At 46.2% G+C, this 24,544-nt stretch overlaps 1 protein-coding gene across 1 annotated transcript; it reads left to right on the top strand.

Moving 5' to 3' along the window:
* Positions 1–2,556: 2,556 nt before the first annotated feature.
* LOC142289694 (cysteine and glycine-rich protein 1-like) lies at positions 2,557–24,475 on the top strand. The gene is made up of 4 exons (XM_075333622.1): positions 2,557–2,597; positions 2,815–2,944; positions 18,535–18,628; positions 23,812–24,475. Exons 1-4 carry the CDS (start codon positions 2,557–2,559, stop codon positions 23,886–23,888), a joined length of 342 nt encoding a protein of 113 aa, XP_075189737.1. The 3' UTR covers positions 23,889–24,475.
* Positions 24,476–24,544: the final 69 nt, after the last annotated feature.

The raw sequence follows: 24,544 nt of genomic DNA, 5'->3' as shown, positions 1-24,544 counted from the left end.
CTAAATAATATCATCATACTGCTAACTGAGAAAAAAATAACCATATATTCCTATACATGTATGCCTCTTTAAATAAAAAAAAAAATCTCGATAAATTATCTGTCTCTTCTATTAATTAGTACTCATTACAATAGAAAAATGAAGCTATAGGTCAATTACAAGATGAAGTTAAGTTGTGAAATGATGGAACAAAATGCTTCTGCTATGACATGATATTGCAAGAACTGTAGTATTTTTCAGTCATCTTTCAGTAGTGGGTGTAAAAGGATGTCATTTTATTGCACCATCTAAACATACCCAAAGTTATACAGGCGCATCTCAATAAATTAGAAAATCATCAAAAAATGAATTTTTCAGTAATTCAATACAAAAAGAGAAACACATTTATTATATAGAGTCATTACAGAGTGATCTATTTCAAGTATTTATTTCTGTTAATGTTGTTGATTATGGCTTAAAGCCAATGAAAACCCAAAAGTCATTATCTCAGAAAATTAGGATTTAAAATAGTCCCTTAGTTTGGTTTAGTAGGCTACACAATCATGGGGAAGACTGCTGATCTGACAGACGTCCAGAAGGCAGTCATTGACACACTCCACACAGAGGGTAAGCCACAAAAGGTCATTGCTAATGAAGCTGACTGTTCACAGGGTACTGTATTTAAGCATATTAATGGAAAGTTGAGTGGAGGGAAAAAGTGTGGTAGCAAAAGGTGCACAAGCAGCGGAAAACCGCTGCCTTGATAAAATTGCTAAGAAAAGACCATTCAAAAATTTGGGGGAGATTCACAAGGAGTGGACTGCTGCTGGAGTCAGTGCTTCAAGAGCCACCACACACCGACGTATCCAGGACATGGGCTACAACTGTCACACTCCTTGTGTCAAGCCACTTACGACCAATATACAATGCCAGAAGTGTCTTACCTGGGCCAAGGAGAAAAAGAACTGGACTGTTGCTCAGCGGTTCAAGGTGTTGTTTTCAGATGAAAGTAAATTTTGCATTTAATTTTGAAATCAAGGTCCCAGAGTCTGGAGGAAGAGTGGAGAGGCCACAATCCAAGCTGCTTCAGGTCTAGTGTGAAGTTTCCACAATCAGTGATGGTTTGGGGAGCCATGTCATCTCCTGGTGTAGGTCCACTGTGTTTTATCAAGACTAAAGTAAATGCAGCTGTCTACCAGGAAATTTTAGAGCACTTCATGCTTCCCTCTGCCGACAATCTTTTTCGAGATGGAAATTTCACTTTCAGGCAGGACTTGGCACCTATTCACAATGCCAAAACTAGCAATACCTGGTTTAATATCTACAGTATCACTATGCTTGATTGGCCAGCAAACTCTCCTGACCTAAACCCCATAGGGAATGTATGAGGTATTGTCAAAAAAAAGATGAGAGACACCAGACCCAACAATGCAGACAAGCTGTAAGCCATAATCATCAACATTAACAGAAATAAACACTTGAGTAGATCACTCTGTGTGTAATGACTCTATATAATATATGCGTTTTCCTTTTTGTATTAAATTACTGAAATAAAATTAATTTTTTGATGTTATTCTAATTTATTGAAATGCACCTGTATCTATACAATACAATAATTTCATATTATAGGAAAAGTATTGGCCGAACCACACTTGGTGCAAGTCTACTAAAAGTAAATAAAAGTCCAGTACAGCCGGACCAGGATAATGCAAACTTCCTTGTGAATTTTAAATCTCCACAGAGTCATTATGTCATCATGTCACAGTTGATTAGTGGATACCATGATGCTGGCATTCGAGTGCTAGCTGAGGACGCTCACTTTGCCCTGGTTCGGCTGCATCGTAGTACCTACATTTACAATGGACTAAGACATCTGCAGAAATCAATAAAACATCATTTTTATTTTCTCAACTCCGTTGCAGTGATATTAAATTGTATAGTTTAGGTTATAATTTATTATTAGTCCAAGGGGGTGTTACCAGACATTTGTCTCTGGAGACATGTACTTTGTCCCATGCATGACATTGATCAATCATATGCAGGAGCTGTCAGCAGGTAAAGAAAATAATCTTCCCAGAGATGGTCAGACCTTGCTTTCTCCTGTTAGGTGTAATGATAGACAGTTCTGCTCTCAGCCCTAAACTCTGCAGCTACTGTGGAGGGCAGTGTTTTCCATCTCCAATCTTCCAGACCCAACAAGAGATCATGTTTTCAGTATAGTCTCCTTAGTCTTGCACAAGTGATAATTCCATCCCCTGTGCAATAATAAAAAATAATATGAAATTATAATCTGTTAGTAGACTTTTAAGGCTGAAGTTAGGGAACACTAATGTAGAGTGCAGCTCTCCTCTCACAGCACTGTCGACTCTGTCCCTCCACCCCCAGACTGCCTGCTTTGAGATGAAAGCTAGAGGTGGTTGTATTCACACTTGGGTCAGCTGTACTTTGCAGAAAAAGTGCAATGATCAGGGCTGTCTAGGATTACATCTCATAGGAAAAATCATGTTCTTGTGATATTTTGGCAGTGTGTACATTTTACCCTTACATGACGCCCACTGCTTATGATTGGTTAACGCCATGCAGGAAAAAAAGTACTCAGTCCCAGAGACAAATCTCTGGTAATGCCCCCTGGACTAATAAATTGTAACCTAAACTTTACAAGATAATATCTCAGAAACTCATGAGAAGTTAAAAAATAAAAATTATGTTTTACCCAGCTCTGCAGCCACTATTCCATAATGTTACAAGTTAAACTGGTGAAAGATTCTTTTTAAATTCTGCTTTTATTTTAATGTAATTTTTGTTTATTTCAACACTTAAATTTACATTTTTCAGTACTTCCAGATTCCAGCCAACAAGCAACCCAAATGCTTCTAAATTTGCTCAGAAAGCGACACAATCTGATGTTTGCCCACGTTGTTCAAAGACTGTGTATGCTGCTGAGAAAGTTATCGGAGGAGGAAATGTGAGTAAAACTAAAAGTCAGTTGTTGCGTACTAAAACCTTGAAATAAATATCATAGGTAAAAAGCAATACTCTCTCTCTTCTCTCTCTCTCTCTGTATATATGTGTATATATATATATATATATATACAGCTCTGCCAAAAATCAAGAGACCACTGCAAAATTGTCAGTTTTTCTGATTTTTCTCTTTATAGATATATTTTTTAGTAAAATATAAATTGTTCTTTTATTCTATAAACTACTGACAACATGTCTCCGAATTTCCAAGCATTAAATTTTGTATTTATTTTCTGAAAATGAGAAATGGTCAAAATAACAAAAAAATGCATTGCTTTCAGACCTCAAATAATGCAAAGAAAACAAGTTCATAGTCATTTAGAAACAACAATACTAAGAATGTTTTAACTCAGGAAGAGTTCAGAAATCAATATTTTGTGGAATAAGCATGATTTTTAATCACAGCTTTCATGCGTCTTGCAATGCTTTCCATGAGTCTTTCACACAGCTTTTGGGTGACCTTACGCCACTCCTGGTTAAAAAATGTAAGCAGTTCTTCTTTGTTTGATGGCTTGTGATTATCCATCTTCCTCCTGATTACATTCCAGAGGTTTTCAATGGGGTTCAGGTCTGGAGATTGGACTGTCCATGACAGGGTTTTGATGTGGTGGTCCTTCATCCACACATTGATTGACCTAAATGTGTGGCATGGCGCATTGTCCTGCTGGAAAAATCAACCTCAGAGTTTGGGAACATTGTCTGAGCAGAAGGAAGCAACTGTTTTTCAAGGATAACCTTGTATGCAGCTTGATTCATATGTTCTTCGCAAATTTTAATCTGCCCAATTTCTAGAGTAAGTAAATCTTCTCTGATGAGTCTAATTTTCAGCTTTGCCCAACACCTGGTCGTCTAATGGTTAGATGGAGACCTGGAGAGGCGTACAAGTGTCTGGCACTCACTGAAATTTGGTGGAGGATCAGTGATGATCTGGGGATGCTTCAGCAAGGCTGGAATAAGGCAGATAATAGTTACCTGCACAAACAGATATCCTCCTAAGATCTAAAATCTAAAAGCCAAATCTAAAAAAAAACCACTCCAACTTCCAAAAATATTGAGCTTTGATATTTATGAGTCTTGGAATACTACCCTGTGGCCCGATTTTCAAAGGGAGGTGATCATGTTCTGCATCAGTATGTCACAATATATACTGGTATTTATGGCTCCCTCAGAGAAATATAATTCCCCACAACTGGCAGCACCATGCTTGAATGTAGGAAGACACACTTGTCTTTGTACTCCTCTCCTGGTTGCAGCCACACACATTTGACATCATCTGAACCAAAAAAAAATGTATCTTAGTCTCATCAAACCACGGGACATAGTTCCAGTAATTCATATCCTTAGTTTGCTTGTCTTCAGCAAACTGTTTACAAGCTTTCTTGTACATCATCTTTAAAAGAGGTTTCCTTCTGGGATGACAGCCATGCAGAACAATTTTGTTTGCAGTAGGTGGCTGATAGTCTGAGCATTGAGAGGCTCATTCTCCATTCCTTTAACCTCTTCAGCAATGCTGGCAGCACTCATATGTCTAGTTTGAAAAGAAAACTTCTGGATATGATGTTGACCATATGCATTCATATTGAATTGATGATGCCCTAAAACTTTGTAATTCACTTTTTTTCTCTATCTCGTTCCGTTTTCGAGATAAAAATGCTAACTTCGTTGTTTTCCACCAGGTGGTGCTATAGGTGGTTTCATTGCATAGCGCATGGCTACTTTACTATACCTAGACACCACTTCTATGCCTATAGCTGCTGTCGTTCTCAAGTTAATGGCGGTGGACAGGATATGGGTGGACACACTGTATATAAGGTATACAGGTATAACTTTTTTCAGCATTCTATAACCTGTATGCCCATAACAGTTTAGATAGGTCAAATGTGGTGACCGATTCCCTTTAAAAGCTTCTAAGACACACACCTGTGCCTTGGTTTTGAGACTGAGACTTAGGGCGGATTTCCACGTTGCGACATCGCACGTGCGAGGTCGGTGGGGTCAAATCGAAAGTGACGCACATCCGGCGTCACTTTCTACATCGTAGTGTATAAATGCTAGATGATACGATGAACGAGCGCAAAAGCGTCGTTATCGTATCATCGGTGAATTCTCCGACATTTCCATAATGCCGGTGCCGCGACAGGTACGATGCAGTTCCTCATTCCTGCGGCAGCACACATCGCTGTGTATGAAGCCGCAGGAGCGAGGAACATCACCTTACCTGCCGCCGGTGGCTATACGGAAGGAAGGAGGTGGGCGGGATGTTTACATCCTTCTCATCTCCGCCCCTATTGGCCGCCTGCCGTGTGACGTCGCTATGACGCCGCACGACCCGCCCCCCTAGGAAGGAGGCGGTTCGCCGGCCAGAGCGACGGTCGCAGGGCAAGTGAGTGCATGTGAAGCTGCCGTAGCGATAATTTTCGCTACGCCAGCTATCACAAGATATCGCACCTGCGACGGGGGCGGGGACTATTGCGTGCGACATCGCAGCATCGGCTTGCGATGTCGCAACGTGCAAAGCCCGCCTAAGACTTTCAGTAGTTTGTGCTCTGCAACCTGGCTGTGGGCTGCAAGATGTCTCCTGTAGATCAGTGGCTTCTAGTGCTTTTTCTGCAGCTGCTAGTTACTCTGGCGTTCTGTCAGCGATCTGTCCTCACTCTTCTAGTACCTCTTCCCTATCCACCTGTGGTTTTCAGAATTTCTTCCTGGCTGTGTGCGGTTTCTTGGTATTTATTCTTACCTGTTACTCCAGAGTTTTACCTGCTATATGCCTGCGGATTCCAGTTTGCAGTACCTGCCTTTAGTTTCCTGGATGTCTCCTGTCTATCTGCCTGCGGCCTCTAGTAACTGTGCTACCAGTCTGCAGTCTTCAGTAACTGTCCTACCTGTCTGTTTTCTCTTCTGGCCTGCTGCGCATAGTGACTATCCTACCTGTCTGCCAGCGGCCTCCAGTTACTCTGCTACTAATGTGTGGTCTTCAATGACTCTGCTACATCTCTGCAGTCTCCAGGACATCTCCTGTCTGTGTCCTGAGTGCCTCGCCTGTCTGCTGCCCAGACGCACATGGTCTGTGTGACAATTTGGACCTTGGGCTTGGAGGATCTACATCACCTAGCGAGCCTAACAAAAAGGAGCTGTGTTCGGGATCTGTACACTGTTACCAGCTTCCACAGGAACTATGCAAACAATAATTTAATAGATGAAATAATTAAAAAGGATCTATCACTAACTCTTACAATGTAATCTGTATACATCATGAAACGGATCACCTGACTGATGAGAATGATGTACTTACTATGCAAAACTATTCCAAAATGACTGTATAATCCTTTCTGAACACTCAGCATTTTATGAGCCCAGCTATTTACACTGCAGGATTTTATGAGTCAACTATATTCATGCTGTACACTATATCTCCCCCCCACTTAGCTTGATTGACAAGATCTTATCTGTTTATGCTCAGGAGAAGCTGTAATTTCTCTAGCATTGTAGTAAGACATAACATATCTTCCTGCAGCACTTCCAGTGTGCAACAAGTTTCGAAGACCAACTGATGCAGGAAGCACAATTCTGCATATATGTACTGCAGCAAGCCTTTGAGTACTGGGCTAATTTCTAGTACTGCAGGTCTTGATTACATGCATGTGGCTAGCTTTGTCTGAAATCCAGGTCATGTGTCTCTTCCTCTGTTACGGAGATTGAGCAGAATGTAGTGTGTGGAAACTGCTTTTGAGACAAGGCTTTTTAGTGTGAGCTGTGCACAAAGGGAAACAAAATTTGTTTACTGCTGTAAACACAGGACCTCAAGTTGAAGGGGACATCAAGACTGGTGGGACAATACTCCTTGTTTATAAAAAGTTTGTTTCAAGAAAATAGACTGAAAACTGTTCGGGTGAGCCCGCACTAACAATTACACTACTCAGAAAAAGTTAAGGATATTTGGCTTTCGAGTGAAATTTCAGGATGATCCTAAAATGCCCTCTAACTTTTTCAGCTGAACTTAATGTGATCTTCTCTAAACATTTGAAGGCACATGTCCAACTGTTCAGGGTTTCCATACTTTTTCATAACTTGCTATTCTCTAACATGGAGCTTAATGGCAAAATTCACAACAGGTGTTTGATCCTTGACTTGCCCAATAAATTTCGGAGTTCAGTTAGATTTGGTATTTAAACAGTCCTCCTCACCATGCTGTTCACATTTTGACATCATGAGACTAAAGGCCCCTTTACACACTGAGACTTTCTAGCGATCCCACCAGCGATCCCAACCTGGCCGGGATCGCTACAAAGTCTCTGGTGAGCTGTCAAACAGGCAGACCTGGCCAACGACGCAACAGCGATCCGGACCTGCAGAACGACCTAGCTAGTCATTGGGGACGTTGTAAAGCAGCTTTTTGAAAGGGAAGTCGCTGTAAAGTCCCCTTTACACACTGAGACTTTCTAGCGATCATGCTGCACAGCGGGAAACAAAGGACCAAAGAATGGTCCTGAACGATTTGTAGCGATCAGCAACTTCACAGCAGGGGCCAGGTCGCTGATGTGTTTCACACACTGCAATGTCGCTGGGGAGGTCGCTATAACGTCACAAAACCGGTTGCGTTACAGCGATGTCGTTTGCGATGTTGCAGTGTGTAAAGCCACCTTAAGACAACACCTAAAAATTGTTCAACATTGCCTCGCCATTGTGAGACTTCAAGCAGGATATTCTCAGAGGGAAGTGGCCAGTGAGCTTAGTGTCACCGTCTGTCAACAGAGATACAGAGAGACTGGAAGAGGCACTAAAAGGCATATAGGTTGACGAATTTTGGCCACATCCTACACGGATACCACTTCATTTTGAACAATGCCTTTCAGAGCCAGATGATGAATGCCACACAACTCCAGGCAGATTTAAGAGAGGTGAGAGGCACCCAAGTGTCACATCAGACCATTTGAAACCGTTAACATCCGTGTGGTCTACTTGTGGCCTGCAAGGGCACCTGATCGCACCACTAGTCACATACGTCACCATCTTACTGGATGACGGACTAGTGTGCATCAGTGCTGTTCACTGATGAAAGTCGATTCATGCTGAGGAGAAATAAAGGCCACCAATGATGTTGGAGACATCAAGGAGAGCGCTATGCATCCGCCACTCTTGTCACCAGACAACTTTTTGGTGGTGGTGTTACAGTGTAGACCATCTAGTCAATACAGAACTGCCTTACACTTTGTGAATGATACAGTGATAAGCCCCTACTACTTGAATAACATCATTAATCCAGTCACTGTGCCTCTGCATGAGCAACACAGATCAACAGATGCAACAGCTCATTGAGGTTGCATCATTAGGGAATGGCTGCTGGAAACTGGCGTACCTCAAATGGAGTGGCCTGCACTCGCTCCAGATTTGAATCCCATTGAAAACATATGGGATCAGCTGAGTCGCTGTGCAGAGGGCCGTACCTCTGTACCCCAGAACCTCAAAGACCTGAGGGCCACCCTTCAAGAAGAGTTGGATGCCATGCCCCAGCAGACAATACCTCGACTTGTGAACAACATGAGAAGTTAATGTCAATCTGTAATTGATGCTCAAGGCTACATGACAAGTTATTGAGCCTGACATTTTTGAGGGGGGTATTTCCACCACTGTTATTGGCTTTTGTTTCAATAACTTGCTTGAGATGAGGAAATCACCACTGCATGATTCTACTTAGATGCTCTACTTTCATGATAAAATATCACTACAGTGTGAACGTTTTACGTTTTACATATATTTCACCCAATAGTCAACTATCTCTACTTTTTTGTGAGTAGTTGGATGTAACCCCAGCATTTTGTGCACAATGGGTGCATTTCTGGTACTACCAAAAGGACAAGCCTCTTCAGTCCCAGATTTTCTACCTGTTACACCTGATGCAAAAATGGCTGCAGCCTGAGACCTGCTTGCTTGGACAGATGGTGGAGAGAGTGGTTGTGGACCGATTTATCCATGCACTACCGAAAACCATGTAAAACTGGGTTGCCCTGGGAGATCCCTAGGATGCAGATGACTGTGAGTCTCGTGGAAATATATTTAGCTGTGGAGACCTCTTTGAGCAATCAAGGGAGCCTTAAGTCACTTTTTTGAGATACACAAAAAAAGGTCTAAGTCTCAGGAGGGGTTAGAGCCGGGTTCAAAGGGTACATCTCATACCATTGTCTGTTGGCGGTGTTTCTCCCCAAATCAGTTATCAGCCATTTGTCCTTTAACTTCTGAGCCAATGCACTGCTCCATAGGCTGGCACTACTCTTACTTTGCCTGCCCTGACTGACAGTGCTGTTCCTCATCCTGGCAAGGGACATCAGCTGTGACAGGTGACAGTGAATGGTGTAACTGTCATTGGACTCAGGTTTGGTGACCCTGGTAAGGACCACACTCCTGCATTTGCTAGTCCCTAGAGAGGGGGTAGGGGTAAGCTGTATCCATGCTGACACCAAGAACTATTGCATGTCTCAGGTCAACTTACGCAAAAGACTGCGGTTCCGTGATCACTTCCCAGTAGTCTGGTATGCTGCCAGGAGGTGGCTATAGTAATAAGGTCATGTGATGTGAACAGTGAATTTCATTTCACTTTACTAGCTTGAAAGTAAGATTTGTAGGCATCACTTAGAGCCAATATCCATAACCTGGAAGAGTCCCAGGACAACTATGAGACTGCCAAGTTCAGAGACTTATCAGTTAGTGGTACCCTGGAAAATTTAAATATGTTAACTGATGTTCTCTAGGAGCCAGGAGCCTAAAGTCATTGGCCACAAATGGCCAGGCATAATAATGATCTGTTGTGTTGAGGGACCAAAGTGAGAGGCTAGATAAAAGAAGATATCCTCAAGGCACAAGAAGCACAGTCCAGGTCCAGGGAGTATAATTGGTTGGTTCAAGTGAGACAATTTTAACCATGGGATCGAGTACTTGTGTTAGTACCCACAGGGGAGACCAGGTTCCTTACCCAGTGGCTAGGACCCTATACGGTGGTGGAAAAGGTTAGAGGTCAACTATAAAATACATCAACTAGAGAATAGGAAGCCCTTTCCTATATATTATGGCAACCTGCTAAAATCCTGGAAGGATAGGAAACCACTAGAAACCCCTTTGTCACCTTTCCAAAGACAACACAGCTGGAAAATGGTACCCAAAAATCAGGGCAGGTTCTTGGGATTAGTGGATCACCCGCGAGTCATCAAGCATGAGTCTCCTGCTTGGGTCAATTTAAAGAGCCCTATGTCATGATTCGCCTCCCTATCCACATGGCTAGGGGGCGGAGCCTTCTCTCAGGCCTCACTTCCGGCCCCTGGATGCCTTTAAAATCTGACACTTCCAGTGAACCAGCGCCGGCTATAAGCTTAGTGCTGCTTTGCCTGTGATTGCTGGTCCTGTGAGTGATATCCTGATCTGTCTGTTCCTGTGCCCCCGTGCCCTTGTCTGTATTCTGTCCCCTGGTCGTCCCTCCTGTCCTGTGTCCCCCCTCCTATTCCCCACTCTGTTGCTTCCTCCGGTACTGACCTTGGCCTGACTTTGACTCCGCTTTTGCTCGTCCCTCCGGTCCTGCTTCTGCCCGTATGGTGTTTGACCCAGCCTGTCTGACTATTCCTTGCATGCTCTGCTTCTCAGCTGTGCTGATTAGGCAGTGCATGAGAACGCTGTGTATTTCCTTCCTGGTTCTCATTGCTCTGTGTAGTGTCGTCTGCTGCAGAGCCATGGCTCCCCCTGGTGGCAGCATTACAGTATAGCCGGCCTCAATAGGCTTTATCTCCCATAGGAAGGTAAAAAAAAAGCCATTTAATTCTTGGTAGTGGGATCCAACTTTGCAGGATAACAGACTGTAATGGATCCACTCAGTACTTTGTGCGAGCAAGTAGCCAACCTTACGCAGCTGGTGCAGGATTTGGCTGCAGAGCATCGCACCCTAGTAGCTTCACACAACATTCTGCAGAGTGAGGTTTCTGCTTCTGCGAGGGCCACCTCGGTGGCAGTTACCTCACAAACCGTAGGACAGCATAGTCCCACTGATGTCCAACTGACCTCCCCCGAACCCACGGTGATGCTCCCCGATAAATTCTCGGGGGAGAAAAACCTATTTCGGACATTTAGGGAGAGTTGCAGGCTTCTCTTCACTCTCCGGCCTCGGTCCTCGGGGAATGAGACCCAGCGGGTGGGGATCATCATGTCGTTACTTAGAGGGGGTCCCCAGACCTGGGCGTTTTCCCTACCCCTTCGGCCCCGGAACGGCATTCGGTTGACCTCTTCTTTGACTCTCTCGGGGTGATATATGACGAACCAGACCGTGTACGGGTGGCTGAGGACAGGATCATGTGTCTCACTCAGGGAAACCACACTGCTGAGCTATATTGTTCTGAGTTTCGGCAGTGGTCCACTGAGGTACGATGGAATGATTCTGCACTCAGGTGCCAATTCCGGAGAGGTCTTTCAGACTCCCTGAAAGACGCTTTGGCTCTGCACCCTCCTCCCAGCACCTTGGATGATGCGATGACGGAGGCAGTTCGTATGGACCGCAGATTACGGGAAAGAAGGGGAACCATGTGTGAGATTCTGCCCCCTCTACCTAGGGCACCTTCTTTGCCGGCTATGGAACAGATGGAAGTTGGAGCCATCAGTCCAGATGAGAAGGAGAGGAGAAGACGCCGGGATCTCAAGCTGTGCTTCTATTGTGGACACCATGGACACTGGAGGAAAGACTGCCCGGCTTGCCCCTCCGCTAAACAGTCGTTGGGAAACTTCTAAGTCTGGGTAACGGTCGACGAGGTTGCCCAAACTATCAGGTACCTTTCCTCTCCTCCAATAAGATACTTCTGAATGTCAACCTCCGGGTCAAGGAGTCGGTCTGGTCTGCTACTGCCTTTGTTGACTGTGGGTCCGCTATGAACTTCATTGACTCTGAGTTGGTCCAAAGATTAGAGTTAGGGACAGTGAGGTTAGAAGGACCCATTCAACTCCTGGCAATTGATAAAACACCGCTGCCTCAAAACCTCATTCGGTTTGCTACAGAAAAATTTACTCTGGTGATCGGGTCTCTGCATTCTGAAACTATTTCTTGTTTTGTAATGGCCAATCTCCCTGCTGGATTAGTGTTGGGGTATCCATGGCTAAGGTTACATAATCCCGTTATTGATTGGGAGTGTCATACCATAGTCAAATGGAGTCCTGCTTGTCATAAAAGGTGTTCTCCGTAAGTCCTGAGGGTCTTCCGGAATACCTGAGGGACTACGGAGACGTATTCTCGGAAACAGAGGCCGAGGTTTTGCCGCCTCATCGCCCATATGACTGTGCCATTGATTTACTTCCCAATACCAAATTGCCCAAGGCCCGTTTATATCACCTCTCGGGTCCAGAAAGGGCTGCTATGAAATCATACATATCTGATAGTATACGTAAAGGGCATATCCGTCCTTCTTCTTCCCCTGTGGCTGCTGGGTTCTTTTTTGTAAAGAAGAAGGACGGAGGTTTAAGGCTATGTCTCGATTTCCGAGAATTAAACAAAATTACTGTGAAAAACACGTATCCGCTTCCACTCATCCCTGATCTCTACAACCAACTCTCTGAAGCCCGGTAGTTTACCAAACTAGATCTCAGGGGGGCCTATAATCTTATCCGTATTAGAGAAGGGGATGAGTGGAAAACGGCCTTTCTGACGTCAGAGGGGTTATTCGAGAATTTGGTGATGCCTTTTGGTCTAACAAATGCCCCTGCGGTGTTTCAAAATTTCATCAACGATATCTTCTCTGATTTTCTTGGTCATTTTGTGGTCATCTATCTCGATGACATTTTGATTTATTCTGCTGATAGAGATACGCATATTATGCATGTTCGCTCAGTATTACAGAGATTACGTGATAACCATCTCTTTGCCAAGCTTGAAAAATGTGTTTTCTCTGTTCAGGAAATAGCCTTTCTTGGGTTACTCCTTTCTCGTGATGGGTTTAAAATGGACCCAGGAAAGGTGCAGGCTATCGTGGATTGGGTGCAACCCAGGGATATCAAGGCGCTACAACACTTTTTGGGTTTCGCTAATTATTATCGAAGGTTCATTAAGGGGTTTTCTCAAATTGCCAAGCCATTGACTGACCTTACACGGAAAGGGGCGGATCTGCAGAACTGGTCGCAAACGGCTGTCCAGGCCTTTCTTGAGTTAAAAAACCGGTTCATGTCCGCCCCAGTCCTGGTACAGCCTGACCTCGAGGCGCCGTTTGTTGCTGAGGTGGATGCCTCAGAGGTGTGAGCTGTTCTCTCTCAGGGCCCTGCTGCTCTGACTAATCTGCGACCATGTGCGTTCTTCTCCAAGAAATTCACTCCAGCTGAGAAGAACTATGATGTGGGTAACCGTGAATTATTGGCGGTAAAGTTGGCATTCAAAGAATGGAGGCATTTTTTGGAGGGTGCTGTTCACCGTATTACTGTCATCACTGATCATAAAAACCTCGCGTATATCGAGTCCGCCAAGAGATTGACGCCTCGACAAGCGAGGTGGGCTCTTTTCTTTTCTAGATTTCATTTTTGTATTACTTTTCAGCCGGGGTCTAAAAACGTGAGGGCAGATGCACTGTCTTGTAGTTTGGACCCGGTGTCACCTCCGGAGCCTCCTTCCTCCATTCTTCCACGAGGGGTGGTGGTCGCTGCCTTGTCGTCCGAGTTAGAGGCTGAGGTCAGGGAGGCTCAGTCCTCAGCGCCATCTTCCGCTCCAGACACTAAACTGTTTGTCCCTTTGCACCTCCGGTTACGAGTACTTCAAGAGTTCCATGAGTCCGTACTTAGTGGCCATCCTGGAGTTACAGCCACTCGCAGGGCTGTTGCTCGACTGTTTTGGTGGCCGTCTCTTCACTCAGATGTTGCTCGGTTTGTGTCTGACTGTGCTACATGTGCCCGTGCTAAGGTATGTCGTAACCGGCCGGCCGGGGAACTGGTTCCATTACCTGTTCCTGAAAGACCATGGACCCACGTGTCCATGGATTTTATTACGGACCTCCCTGTCTCAAATGGTATGACTGTGATCTGGGTGGTGGTGGATCGTTTTAGTAAACAGGCACATTTTGTTCCCCTCTCCGGTCTACCTTCTGCTGCGACCCTTGCCAACCACTTTATTGACCAGGTGGTTCGGTTACATGGGTTGCCCCTGAATATTGTGTCTGACAGGGGGGTACAATTCATTTCTCGGTTTTGGAGGGTCTTGTGCAGGAGGTTGGGAATTGAGTTGTCCTTCTCGTCCGCCTATCATCCCGAATCTAATGGGCAGACGGAAAGGACGAATCAGACCCTTGAGCAAATCCTGCGGTGCTTGGTTTCTGCTCAGCAGGAGGATTGGTGTACGTTTTTGCCCCTTGCGGAGTTTGCATTCAATAGCAGAGTCCATCAGTCTACGGGAACTTCTCCCTTCTTCTGTAATTATGGGTTTCACCCTCACTTCGGGACCTTCTCTAGAGTGGATTCGGGGTGTCCAGGGGCCGACTCCATCGTTCAGCATCTGGGGGAGGTGTGGAAGGAGGTACGGCGGTGCATCGTGACGGCTCAACAGTCCCAGAAACGCCAACGGACAAATGCCGTTCTCTGGGACCCCCCTTTCAGGTGGGGGACAAAGTGTAGCTGTCCACTCGGAATATCAGGCTCAGAGTTCCGTCTGCTAAGTTGGGTCCTAAGTTTATAGGGCCCTATGAGATCCTCGAAGTGATCAACCCGGTGGCCTTTCGGTTGCAACTGCCCCAGACCTTGCGTATTCCCAATGTATTTCATACCTCCTTGCTTAAGCCATTTGTCCCTTCGGTGGTGGATTCTCAGACCCCTCCGGCTCCGATACTGGTGGACGGTGAGGAGGAGTACGAAGTTCAGCGTATTATCGACTCTCGTTGGGTTCGTAGTTCTCTCCAGTATCTGATTCATTGGAAGGGTTACGGTCCGGAGGACCGGTCCTGGGTGCCGGCTCGCTCCGTGCGGGCCGATCGGTTAATTGCGGCTTTCCACCGGAAGTATCCTGGGAAGCCTGGGGTTCCAGTGGCCCCCCCTTGAGGAGGGGGTACTGTCATGATTCGCCTCCCTATACACATGGCTAGGGGGCGGAGCCTTCTCTTAGGCCTCACTTCCGGCCCCTGGATGCCTTTAAAAGCTGACACTTCCAGTGAACCATCGCCGGCTATAAGCTTAGCGCTGCTTTGCCTGTGATTGCTGGTCCTGTGAGTGATATCCTGATCTGTCTGTTCCTGTGCCCCCGTGCCCTTGTCTGTGTTCTGTCCCCTGGTCGTCCCTCCTGTCCTGTGTCCCCCCTCCTATTCCCCACTCTGTTGCTTCCTCCGGTACTGACCTTGGCCTGACTTTGACTCCGCTTTTGCTCGTCCCTCCGGTCCTGCTTCTGCCCGTACGGTGTTTGACCCAGCCTGTCTGACTATTCCTTGCATGCTCTGCAGCTCTGCTTCTAAGCTGTGCTGATTAGGCAGTGCATGAGAATGCTGTGCATTTCCTTCCTGGTTCTCATTGCTCTGTGTAGTGTCGTCTGCTGCAGAGCCCTGGCTCCCGCTGGTGGCAGCATTACACCTATAGGTCTTGTGTGTTTGCAGTTCATGCCCAGCCCTTGGTTTTAGGCAGAGGGAGGTGGGGGGGGGGGGTTGTAGAAAATTCTAGCACTGCAGGTCTTGATTACATGAACGTGGCTAGCTTTGACTAAGTTCCAGGTCATGTGTTCCTTTGAGACTCTCACTCTGCTAGGGAGATTGAGCAGAGTGCAGTGTATGGAAACTGCAGAGACACAAGGCTGTTTAATGTTAGCTTTGCAGTGGCATAAATCTGTTTGGTGTTGGAAGCTACAGGACCACAGGCTGAAGGGAACACTGAGACTGGTAGGACCGTACCCCTTGTTTATGGAAAGTTTGCTCCAGGAAAATGGACTGTAAATTGTTCAACTGTGGGAGGCACGGGGCAGGCAGTAGTAGTTGTGCTTGCAGGAATCAGCACGACGCAGCGCAGCCGCTCGCTAACCCCATGCCTCCCCATCGCCACACACAGGATCACTCCCAACTCGTCCGCTCCACACTTCAGTTATTTTCAGAGAACATAAATGAGATGCCATAGCATTTGATTTCAACAACTTGTCTTTACTTTCTTTCTTTAGTTACAATTCCTTTCCGCTTTCCTCCACTTCTTTCCTTCACAACATCTGTTAACGTCTTGGTTACACGGTCACCGTATTCAGACCCACAGGAGTTCCTTCCAGACTCCATTTCGTAAATAAATTTAGTGGCCGACCGTCTTCCTGGCACCTGGGTTCTGCAAGATACCGCTAGGCCCCTCATTTCCCCGTTTAATGTCACTCTGGCGTTGACCGGATCATACAGTCTCCTAAGCTTTCCGTTCCCACCCACAGGGATGCTTGCGCTAGGAATAGCTTATAGCATTTTAACTCCTCGATTGCTGGCTAGGTCAATAAAAAGCGTGTCCTTCTCCTTGAGGGCGCCACCGACCTTCGGTCTCACTGGGGAATTCGTAGGGAAATACGCTTCCAGGAACACAGCCGCTGCCCCGACTACCAGACTATACCCCAAGCACAGGGGACGTGAATAGTCCGTCCTCCAACTTGCCAGACTCACATATCCGTGATCAAGGGATGACTCTTAGAGTTGGAAATCAGTCTCGATCTGGGCTTTGCCTATTTTACTTCTCCTCTGGGACTCTCCTCCCTTTCTCTCTCTAACTGCCCTATTTATAGTGTCCTGTCCTCCTCCTCTATTAACCCCCTCTCTCTCTCTCTCTCAACACAGGTGCAAATAACATGATATTTGGGCCAGACTGCCACCTGGTGGCGACCCACACACAATACTATGCATTAGAACACAATATACTCAACCCTTCAGTGTGCTGCAGTTGTGCAGGGGTGGGCTATCCCCAACCCTCCCTACACAACACTGACGTGTGTGCCAGCTGAATGAACTGGTAATTTACTGTTATAACTTTGTGATCAGAAGAGGCTGTTTCTGATTGTTGAATCCCTGAGAGTTGTATAAAATCAATAGATCTGCAGGTTTGAACCAAACCATTTTGCCTTCATGAACGCTGCCTAATACCCATCCGACTGCATGAATCCGTACAGTATATATCTACTTTACAACATATTTACCCAGACTTCATGAAGGTCTTGGCTGTCAATCAACTTTGCTGGGGGAAAGAGGAGGTAAACTGAAACTGAATATTGCTGAAGTATAATATGACATTCATATTTACTGGGAAAACAGGATTAAACAAAGTACAGATGGCATCGAGAAACTTTCCAATAAGCACTGTAAGGAGTGTTTAAAAAGGAATATGTCACCAGGTTTTTGCTATGTGATTTGAAAGAAGCATGATGTAGGGACAAAGACCCTGATTCCAGAAATGTATCACTTACTAGGGCTTCTTGCTGTCATTTTGCTAAAATTACTGTTTCTCTCTGCTGCAGATCTACCAGTCCTCTGAATGCTGAACTCTGTATAACCCAGCCAACATCACTGATTGGTAGATTGTCAATGTACACAGAAAGTTGCCAATCAGTGGTGGGGGCATGGTTAAAATGAAGGATGATATAGCACGAGACAACTAGTCATCTAGTGATAATATCTTGCTGATAAAATATTAATTTTATTGAAAAACAGCCTAGTAAGTGATGCATAACTGAAATCAGGGTTTCTGTGCCTACATCATGCTTTTTTCAGATCGCATAGCAAAAACCTTCTAAAAGATTCCCTTCAAAGACCCTGACACTGTAATGGCCATGTGAAAAGATACCTGGTGCAGTTAGCAACTAAACCAACAGGTGTCGCTTAAGTAAAACCAAACAGAATATACTAGCAGAAACCCTTCGAGGAACAGAACCCAGGGGAGAGTAATCAAAACAGGCTGAGGTCAATGCACAGAGAGGTAGCGTCAGGACAAAATGGGTAACCTAGACAGTCAGACTAAGCCGAGGTCAGTAAACCAAGGGAGTCAGTCACAGGATAGGGAAGAGAATGGACAACAGAGATGGGAAAGAAAGGAGAAAGAGGCTAATATAGCAGGTGGTCTATGGAGGAAGTTGGGCAATACACCGGGACGGGTAGAGACAAGGAGGGGAGATGGAGGGGGTCACAGGGAGGTCAGAGAAAGCAGACACGGGCAGAGGAAGGCAGTCAGGAGGACTGGAGGAGGGGAGCGATAGTGGGACAAGATCAGGGAAGACACAAGCAGGCAGATCACTAGCCGAGCACTAACCGAAGCCGGTAATATCACTGACAGCGAGGCAGCAGGGTCGGGTCTGCTATAAAGTGGAAGAAGGTCCAAATCGAGGTTAGAAGGACCCCTCCCACATGGTCAGGGAGAGGCTAAAAACCCAGAGGGGATGGCACGGGGTAAGCCAGCTCTGCATGGGGCCGGCCAGCAGAGCAATGAGAGAAACTGACTCCGCAGGACGACAGGCCTGCAGAGCATGGTCATGACAGGTCATGGCTGTTTTAGTGACAGATCTTCTTTAAAAGTTCACTTGAGTTATCTATATTATTTCTCTTTCAGTCATGGCATAAGGCCTGTTTCCGTTGTGCTAAGTGTGGGAAAGGATTGGAGTCTACAACATTGGCAGATAAAGATGGGGAGATCTACTGCAAAGGTAAGTAGCTACTACATTTTGCTACATTTATTATAGAACTCAGTAAGAGCACAAGATACGCAGCACAGGCTACAATTGTCCTGCTTTTGCATGTTAGTGGGAAGGAAGTGTACCATACTATCAATATACGACATGTCACTCATCTCAGTGACAGCAGCATGCTGTTACCTTTGACAGTGACACAGTCAGTTTGAATGACTGTTCTGCACATTTCTCTTCTGCCATTGTAACAGTTAATATCTTTTCAACTGTGGACTTTAAATTCCATCAGTGTCGACTTTTTTTTTCTTTGCTGCCTAATTTCCTAAGTCGCAGTGTACCGCCCCAGGGCTCGGCCGCAGCCGAGCCACTCGGATCCAGGCTCATCGGTGGGTGGCTCGAGCACCTCCGGGGGTCACGTCGCTCTCAAGGGAAGCTGGCGCTACTTGAGGGGTTTCGGTGGGGAGGTTCACGGCCGGAGCCGCAGTTTTGGGTTTAAGTTCGTGACGCCACCCACGGGTCGTGGTGAGTGTTGACACCACCGCTGCCGTTGACTAGGCTCCCGGGGACGGTGTTGCGCAGCCAGGTGTTAACCCCTCCGTGGGTAGGGGGTTGATGGTCCCGTGGCCCGGTTGTTGGGGTTAGGGTGCGGGCGTGTTGGCGTGATGCGGGGCGGTGCGCAGCCCGAGGGCACTGTTGTACTCACTATGACACATACACTGGAGTCTCTGGTAAACCAAAAAGATGGGGGTCGGTTCCCGCAGCCGGCTACGTCTGGTCCCCCACCCGGTTTGGTGGCTCCCGCCTTTCTCCTGCACCTCGTTTTGTAGACTTTGACTGCCTGCGCTTCCCCGGCTTTGTGTGTGTGTTGGGAGAGCCCATTTGCCCGCAGACGCTGGCCCGTGGGATCTCTCTACCTGAGCGGTGGCTTTCTATCCCCCTCGTTGGGCTGTTGTCTTCAGTCGGGACTTGGGTGGGAAAGAACCTAAGGTCCAGACACCAATCAGTGAATTTGACTCGGTCCAGTGGTTTCTGGGCCTCGTTCTGGGTCTGAGTACCCCTCCTGGTGCTCCGGTTTCCAGTTGGTTCCCCGATTCGGTACCGGCGGGCCACTACCCTGTCCCGGTCCCTTACGGATCCACCAGCCGTTTTCCCGGCTCCTGCAGGCGGCAACCACCGTCTGCCACCTGGCTACGACCCAGATCCCCGACAGACGTTTTCTTCTTTTCTACTACTCTCCTCTCCTCCCTAACTTCATCTGCATGCTTTTCCCACCTCAGGCTATCCGAACTCCTCGGTGGGCGTGGTCAACAGCCTGGCTCCGCCCCCAGGTGTGAACGTCAAAGCCTGAGAGGGGAGACTCAGGGTTTTTAGGTTGGCTGCTGTTACCTTTTTCGGGGACTGGTGTTTGTGCAAGGGCCTGTCTGTGACTACCTGGCTAGTTCAGGGCGTCACAGCAGCACTTTGTGGGTTAAGAAAGACATTTTACCACAAACGACTCCCTGGGCCCCCCATATACCGTATTTTTCGGACTATAAGACGCACCCTGGTTTTAGAGGAGGAAAATGGGAAAATAAAACTTTAAGCAAAAAATGTGGTCATGACACATTGTTATGGGGCGAGGATCTGCTGCTGACACTGTTATGGGGGTAATGTCCCCAAATTCTCTACTAAGGTACCCCATCCTGGTAATGATCCTCCTGCCTTGTATATGATCCTGCTATAAACCCCCATCCTGCTCCTATACCAGCATCCTGCTCATATTCCCCCATCCTGCTCATATACTCCCATCCTGTTCATATACCCCATCCTGTTCATATACCCCGATCCTATTGATATACCCCCATCCTATTGGTATACCCCCATCCATCCTGCTCATATTCCCCCATCCATCCTGTTCATATACTCCCATCCTGTTCATATACCCCATCCTGCCTGCTCATATACTCCCATCCTGTTCATATACTCCCATCCTGTTTATATACTCCCATCCTGTTCATATGCTCCCATCCTGTTCATATACCCCCATCCTGTTCATATACCCCCCCATCCTGTTCATATACCCCCCATCCTGTTCATATACCCCCATCCTGCCTGCTCATATACCCCCCCATCCTGTTCATATACCCCCCATCCTGTTCATATACCCCCATCCTGCCTGCTCATATACCCCCCCATCCTGTTCATATACCCCCCCATCCTGTTCATATACCCCCCATCCTGTTCATATACCCCCCCATCCTGTTCATATACCCCCCCATCCTGTTCATATACCCCCCCATCCTGTTCATATACCCCCCCATCCTGTTCACATACCCCCCCATCCTGTTCACATACCCCCCCATCCTGTTCACATACCCCCCCATCCTGTTCACATACCCCCCCATCCTGCCTGCTCATATACTCCCATCCTGCTATATGCCCCCATCGTGCTCATATACCATCCTGGTATATGGCCTGTATCCTATAGCACAGAGAAAAAAATAAACGTTTATACTCACCTGTTCCTCACTCCCTGCAGCACCGATCATATCTTCCTCTCTGCACCACTGACCTGCGTGTGTGGAGCCGTTCCCCTGCTGCATCGCGATGTCTTCCTGTCTGTGCCGATCAGCTGACCAGCTCAGCACAGATCAGCTGACCGGCACAGACAGGAAGACATCGCGTGCTGCCCACTGCTCCACTCACGGGGACGGGTGAGTGTACTGATTCACTGCACCACGCGCTGGTAATGACACGCGGGGAGCAGTGAATACAGCCGCACATGATCACTCCAGGCTGTAATTGCCAGGGGTGATCATGTGGACCGGCTCTTTGCTATGCGTGCGTCCCCGCTCGTCCTCCCGCCCACCTGTCAGTGCCGGCTTCAGCGCTGAGAGATGGGCGGGAGGATGGGCGTGCATATGTAATGAGCGGGCCCACGTGGTCACGGCAGGCGCTGCTGCTGCCTGCTCGTGCCCCCGATGACCCGCAGCACCCTCATTCCCAGCCGCAGCCCTATAGTCAGACCATAAGACGCACCCCCAACTTTCCCCCAACATTTGGGGGGAAAAAAGTGCGTCTTATGGTCCGAAAAATACGGTAATAGATGATTTGTTACCTGTGCCTTAGGCTAAGGACACATGGCGAATAAAACGGAGCTAGTGGAAAGCGATAAAAAAAATCACATTGCACTCGAACCAATGTTACTCTATGGGGCAGCTCCCATGAGCAATTTTTTTTCTCAACCCTAATCAAACTGAAAAAACAATTGCAGCATGCTGCAGGTGGAATTCGATTAGTTTTCTCTCACACCCATGCAAGTCTATGTTGCTGTGAATATTGCATTAGACTCCGCCATTTTGTTTTCCCACGTGCGTAAAACACTGTTGCCATAAGCAACAAACACAAAATTTTGAAAACATATATTAGACATAAATGGCTTTCATGTGGTGTAACAATCATTACCATAGAAACAAAAAAAGATCACAAAGCCAAAGACTTATTAGCAGGCCCTCGTACTATTGAGCAATGTCGGCTAGTGTTTTTTTTCTCATGCCGATTAAGCATGAGAACAAAAATGTAGCTTTGTGCGTTTGGCAGCATACCCTAGCTGACTGGCACCCATACAACTCTATGGGTGCATTTGAAACATTGGACTACACTCGCATGACATCTGAGTGCAGTCTGAAATATGCAGACGAGAATGGAGAAAATGGAAAATATTAATCTCTCCATCTTCTCCACACCTGTCACATGAAAGAGAATCAGATATCAGTGAATGACACTTGGCTCATGTTCGCAGCAGAGATTGAGCCAAGCGTTGTTAGCGTATCGTATGCGATTCTCTTGTATTGGAAGTCGTACTCTAATGTGACCACGGCCTAATGCTGTTCCTTTTTCACTGGTTGTTGGAAGACGCTATGAAACCCCATTAGTTTGTTTTTGGATACACGAAAAACTAATAGAACAATGATTGAAAAAACTGACACACGGATCAAACTGTGGAAATTCGCATTCAAAACAGTGATGAAAATCAGTCAATTTTTATGACTTTGAGAGAGAAACAAATCTGAATGGGGTGTTAATGGCTTATAGCAAAAAAGAATCTAATTGTTTGAGGGGGGGGGTAGGTTTTTTTTTTTTGTTTTCTTCTTTTTTTTTTGCTGACTTGAAGGTCCAACCACTGGAAACGCCAACGGTTCTGAAAACAGCTTTGTGAATGGATTGGAGATGCACATGCTCTGCGTTGGCTCCATTCATTTTTTATGACAGTGTTGCCCAACTCCCATCATCAAGGCCCACCAACAGTGCATGTTTTCAGGATTTCCTTAGCATGTGTTGGAATCACCACCTGTACAGTTGATTAAATTATCACCAGTGCAATACTATGGAAATCCTGAAAACATGCACTGTTAAGGATTGGAGTAAAGCGAGCTTTACACACAGCGACATCGCTAGTGATGTCGCCTGTGAAAGCACCTGCCCCCGTCGGTTGTGCGTTACGGGCAAATCGCTGCCCGTGGCGCACAACATCGCTAGGAACGGTCACACGTACTTACCTGCCTAGCGACGTCGCTGTGGCCGGCGAACCGCCTCCTTTCTAAGGGGTCAGTTTGTGCGGCGTCACAGCGACGTCACTAAGCGTCCGCCCAATAGAAGCGGAGGGGCGGAGATGAGCGAGCGGAACATCCCGCCCACGACCTTCCTTCCTCATTGCCGGCGGCCTCAGGTACGGTGATGTTCATCGTTCCTGCGGTGTCACACATAGCGATGTGTGCTGCCGCAGGAACGACGAACAACCTGCGTCCTGCAACAGCAACGATAATTGGGATTAGAACGACGCATCAACGATTAGGTGAGTAATTTTGATCGTTAACGGTCATTCTTGCGTTTCACACGTAACAACGTCACTAACGAGGCTGGATATGCGTCACGAATTCCGTGACCCCAACGGCATCTCGTTAATGATGTCGTTGCGTATAAAGCCCGCTTTAGTCAACACTGGTTTATGGGTCTGCTGAGTACAGCTCTCAATGATCTACAGTCCTATAGACAATTAATAGAAGAGAGGTCAAGCATCCACCCCTCCGATTGATTCACGATGGGGCTGCAGGTTTCTGTTCTCAGGATCTCTGGGGATTGCCTCTGTTGGACACCTAGTTATTTCCAAATATCAAGGTTTCTTGGCAACAAAGCTTAAATTGTATTTCTTTTTATTTTAGGATGTTATGCCAAGAACTTTGGTCCAAAAGGCTTTGGATTTGGTCAAGGTGCTGGAGCTCTAGCTCACACAGGATGAACATTCCATGAATACTTGTATGTCATCACTATTATAAGCATGCAATGGGCTTATTGCTGTTATTTCTTACATGCTGCAACTGAGAAGATTATATTTTACATTTTTCTGCTTTCACCTGATACCTGTAGTGGGTTGATTTTACTTAGCTGTAAACACTCCAAATGCACATAGTGTAGCACATGCCGAAACGTTGAGAAAATTAATAGAGGACCTTCAAATAAATTGATCACTAAAAAGATGTTTCCCACCCTGGGCTGAGAAAAGATGATTACGGGGTTGACAGCTGCTGAACTGTACCTTTTTGTTACTGAGTACAGTATCAACCCTACAGGAGGAATAGAAATCATGTCAAACGTTGCGTCCGCTATAGTAAAAGGAATAGTGAGTAATACCATTTAATAACTAGCACTACAAGGAAAAACAAAATGCATTTTTACATTAACTAGTGATATATAATATAGAATTTAGTAGAAATATATTTAGGTGGAGAATCACTAACTAAATTGCATAGTTTGGATTACTGTCTGTTTCTTTCCACTCTAGTAAAATGTTGTTGCTAAATATAATAAAGGCATATGAACATCCAAGTGTGATTATTGTGTTTAATTTAATTGTGGTTATGCACAACCATTGAAAAGCAAAGGTACATCATGTTA

The sequence above is a fragment of the Anomaloglossus baeobatrachus genome, chromosome 2 (genome assembly GCF_048569485.1).
Source record: "Anomaloglossus baeobatrachus isolate aAnoBae1 chromosome 2, aAnoBae1.hap1, whole genome shotgun sequence".
Taxonomy (NCBI): domain Eukaryota; kingdom Metazoa; phylum Chordata; class Amphibia; order Anura; family Aromobatidae; genus Anomaloglossus; species Anomaloglossus baeobatrachus.
This window is presented reverse-complemented; position numbering and strand designations above follow the sequence as displayed.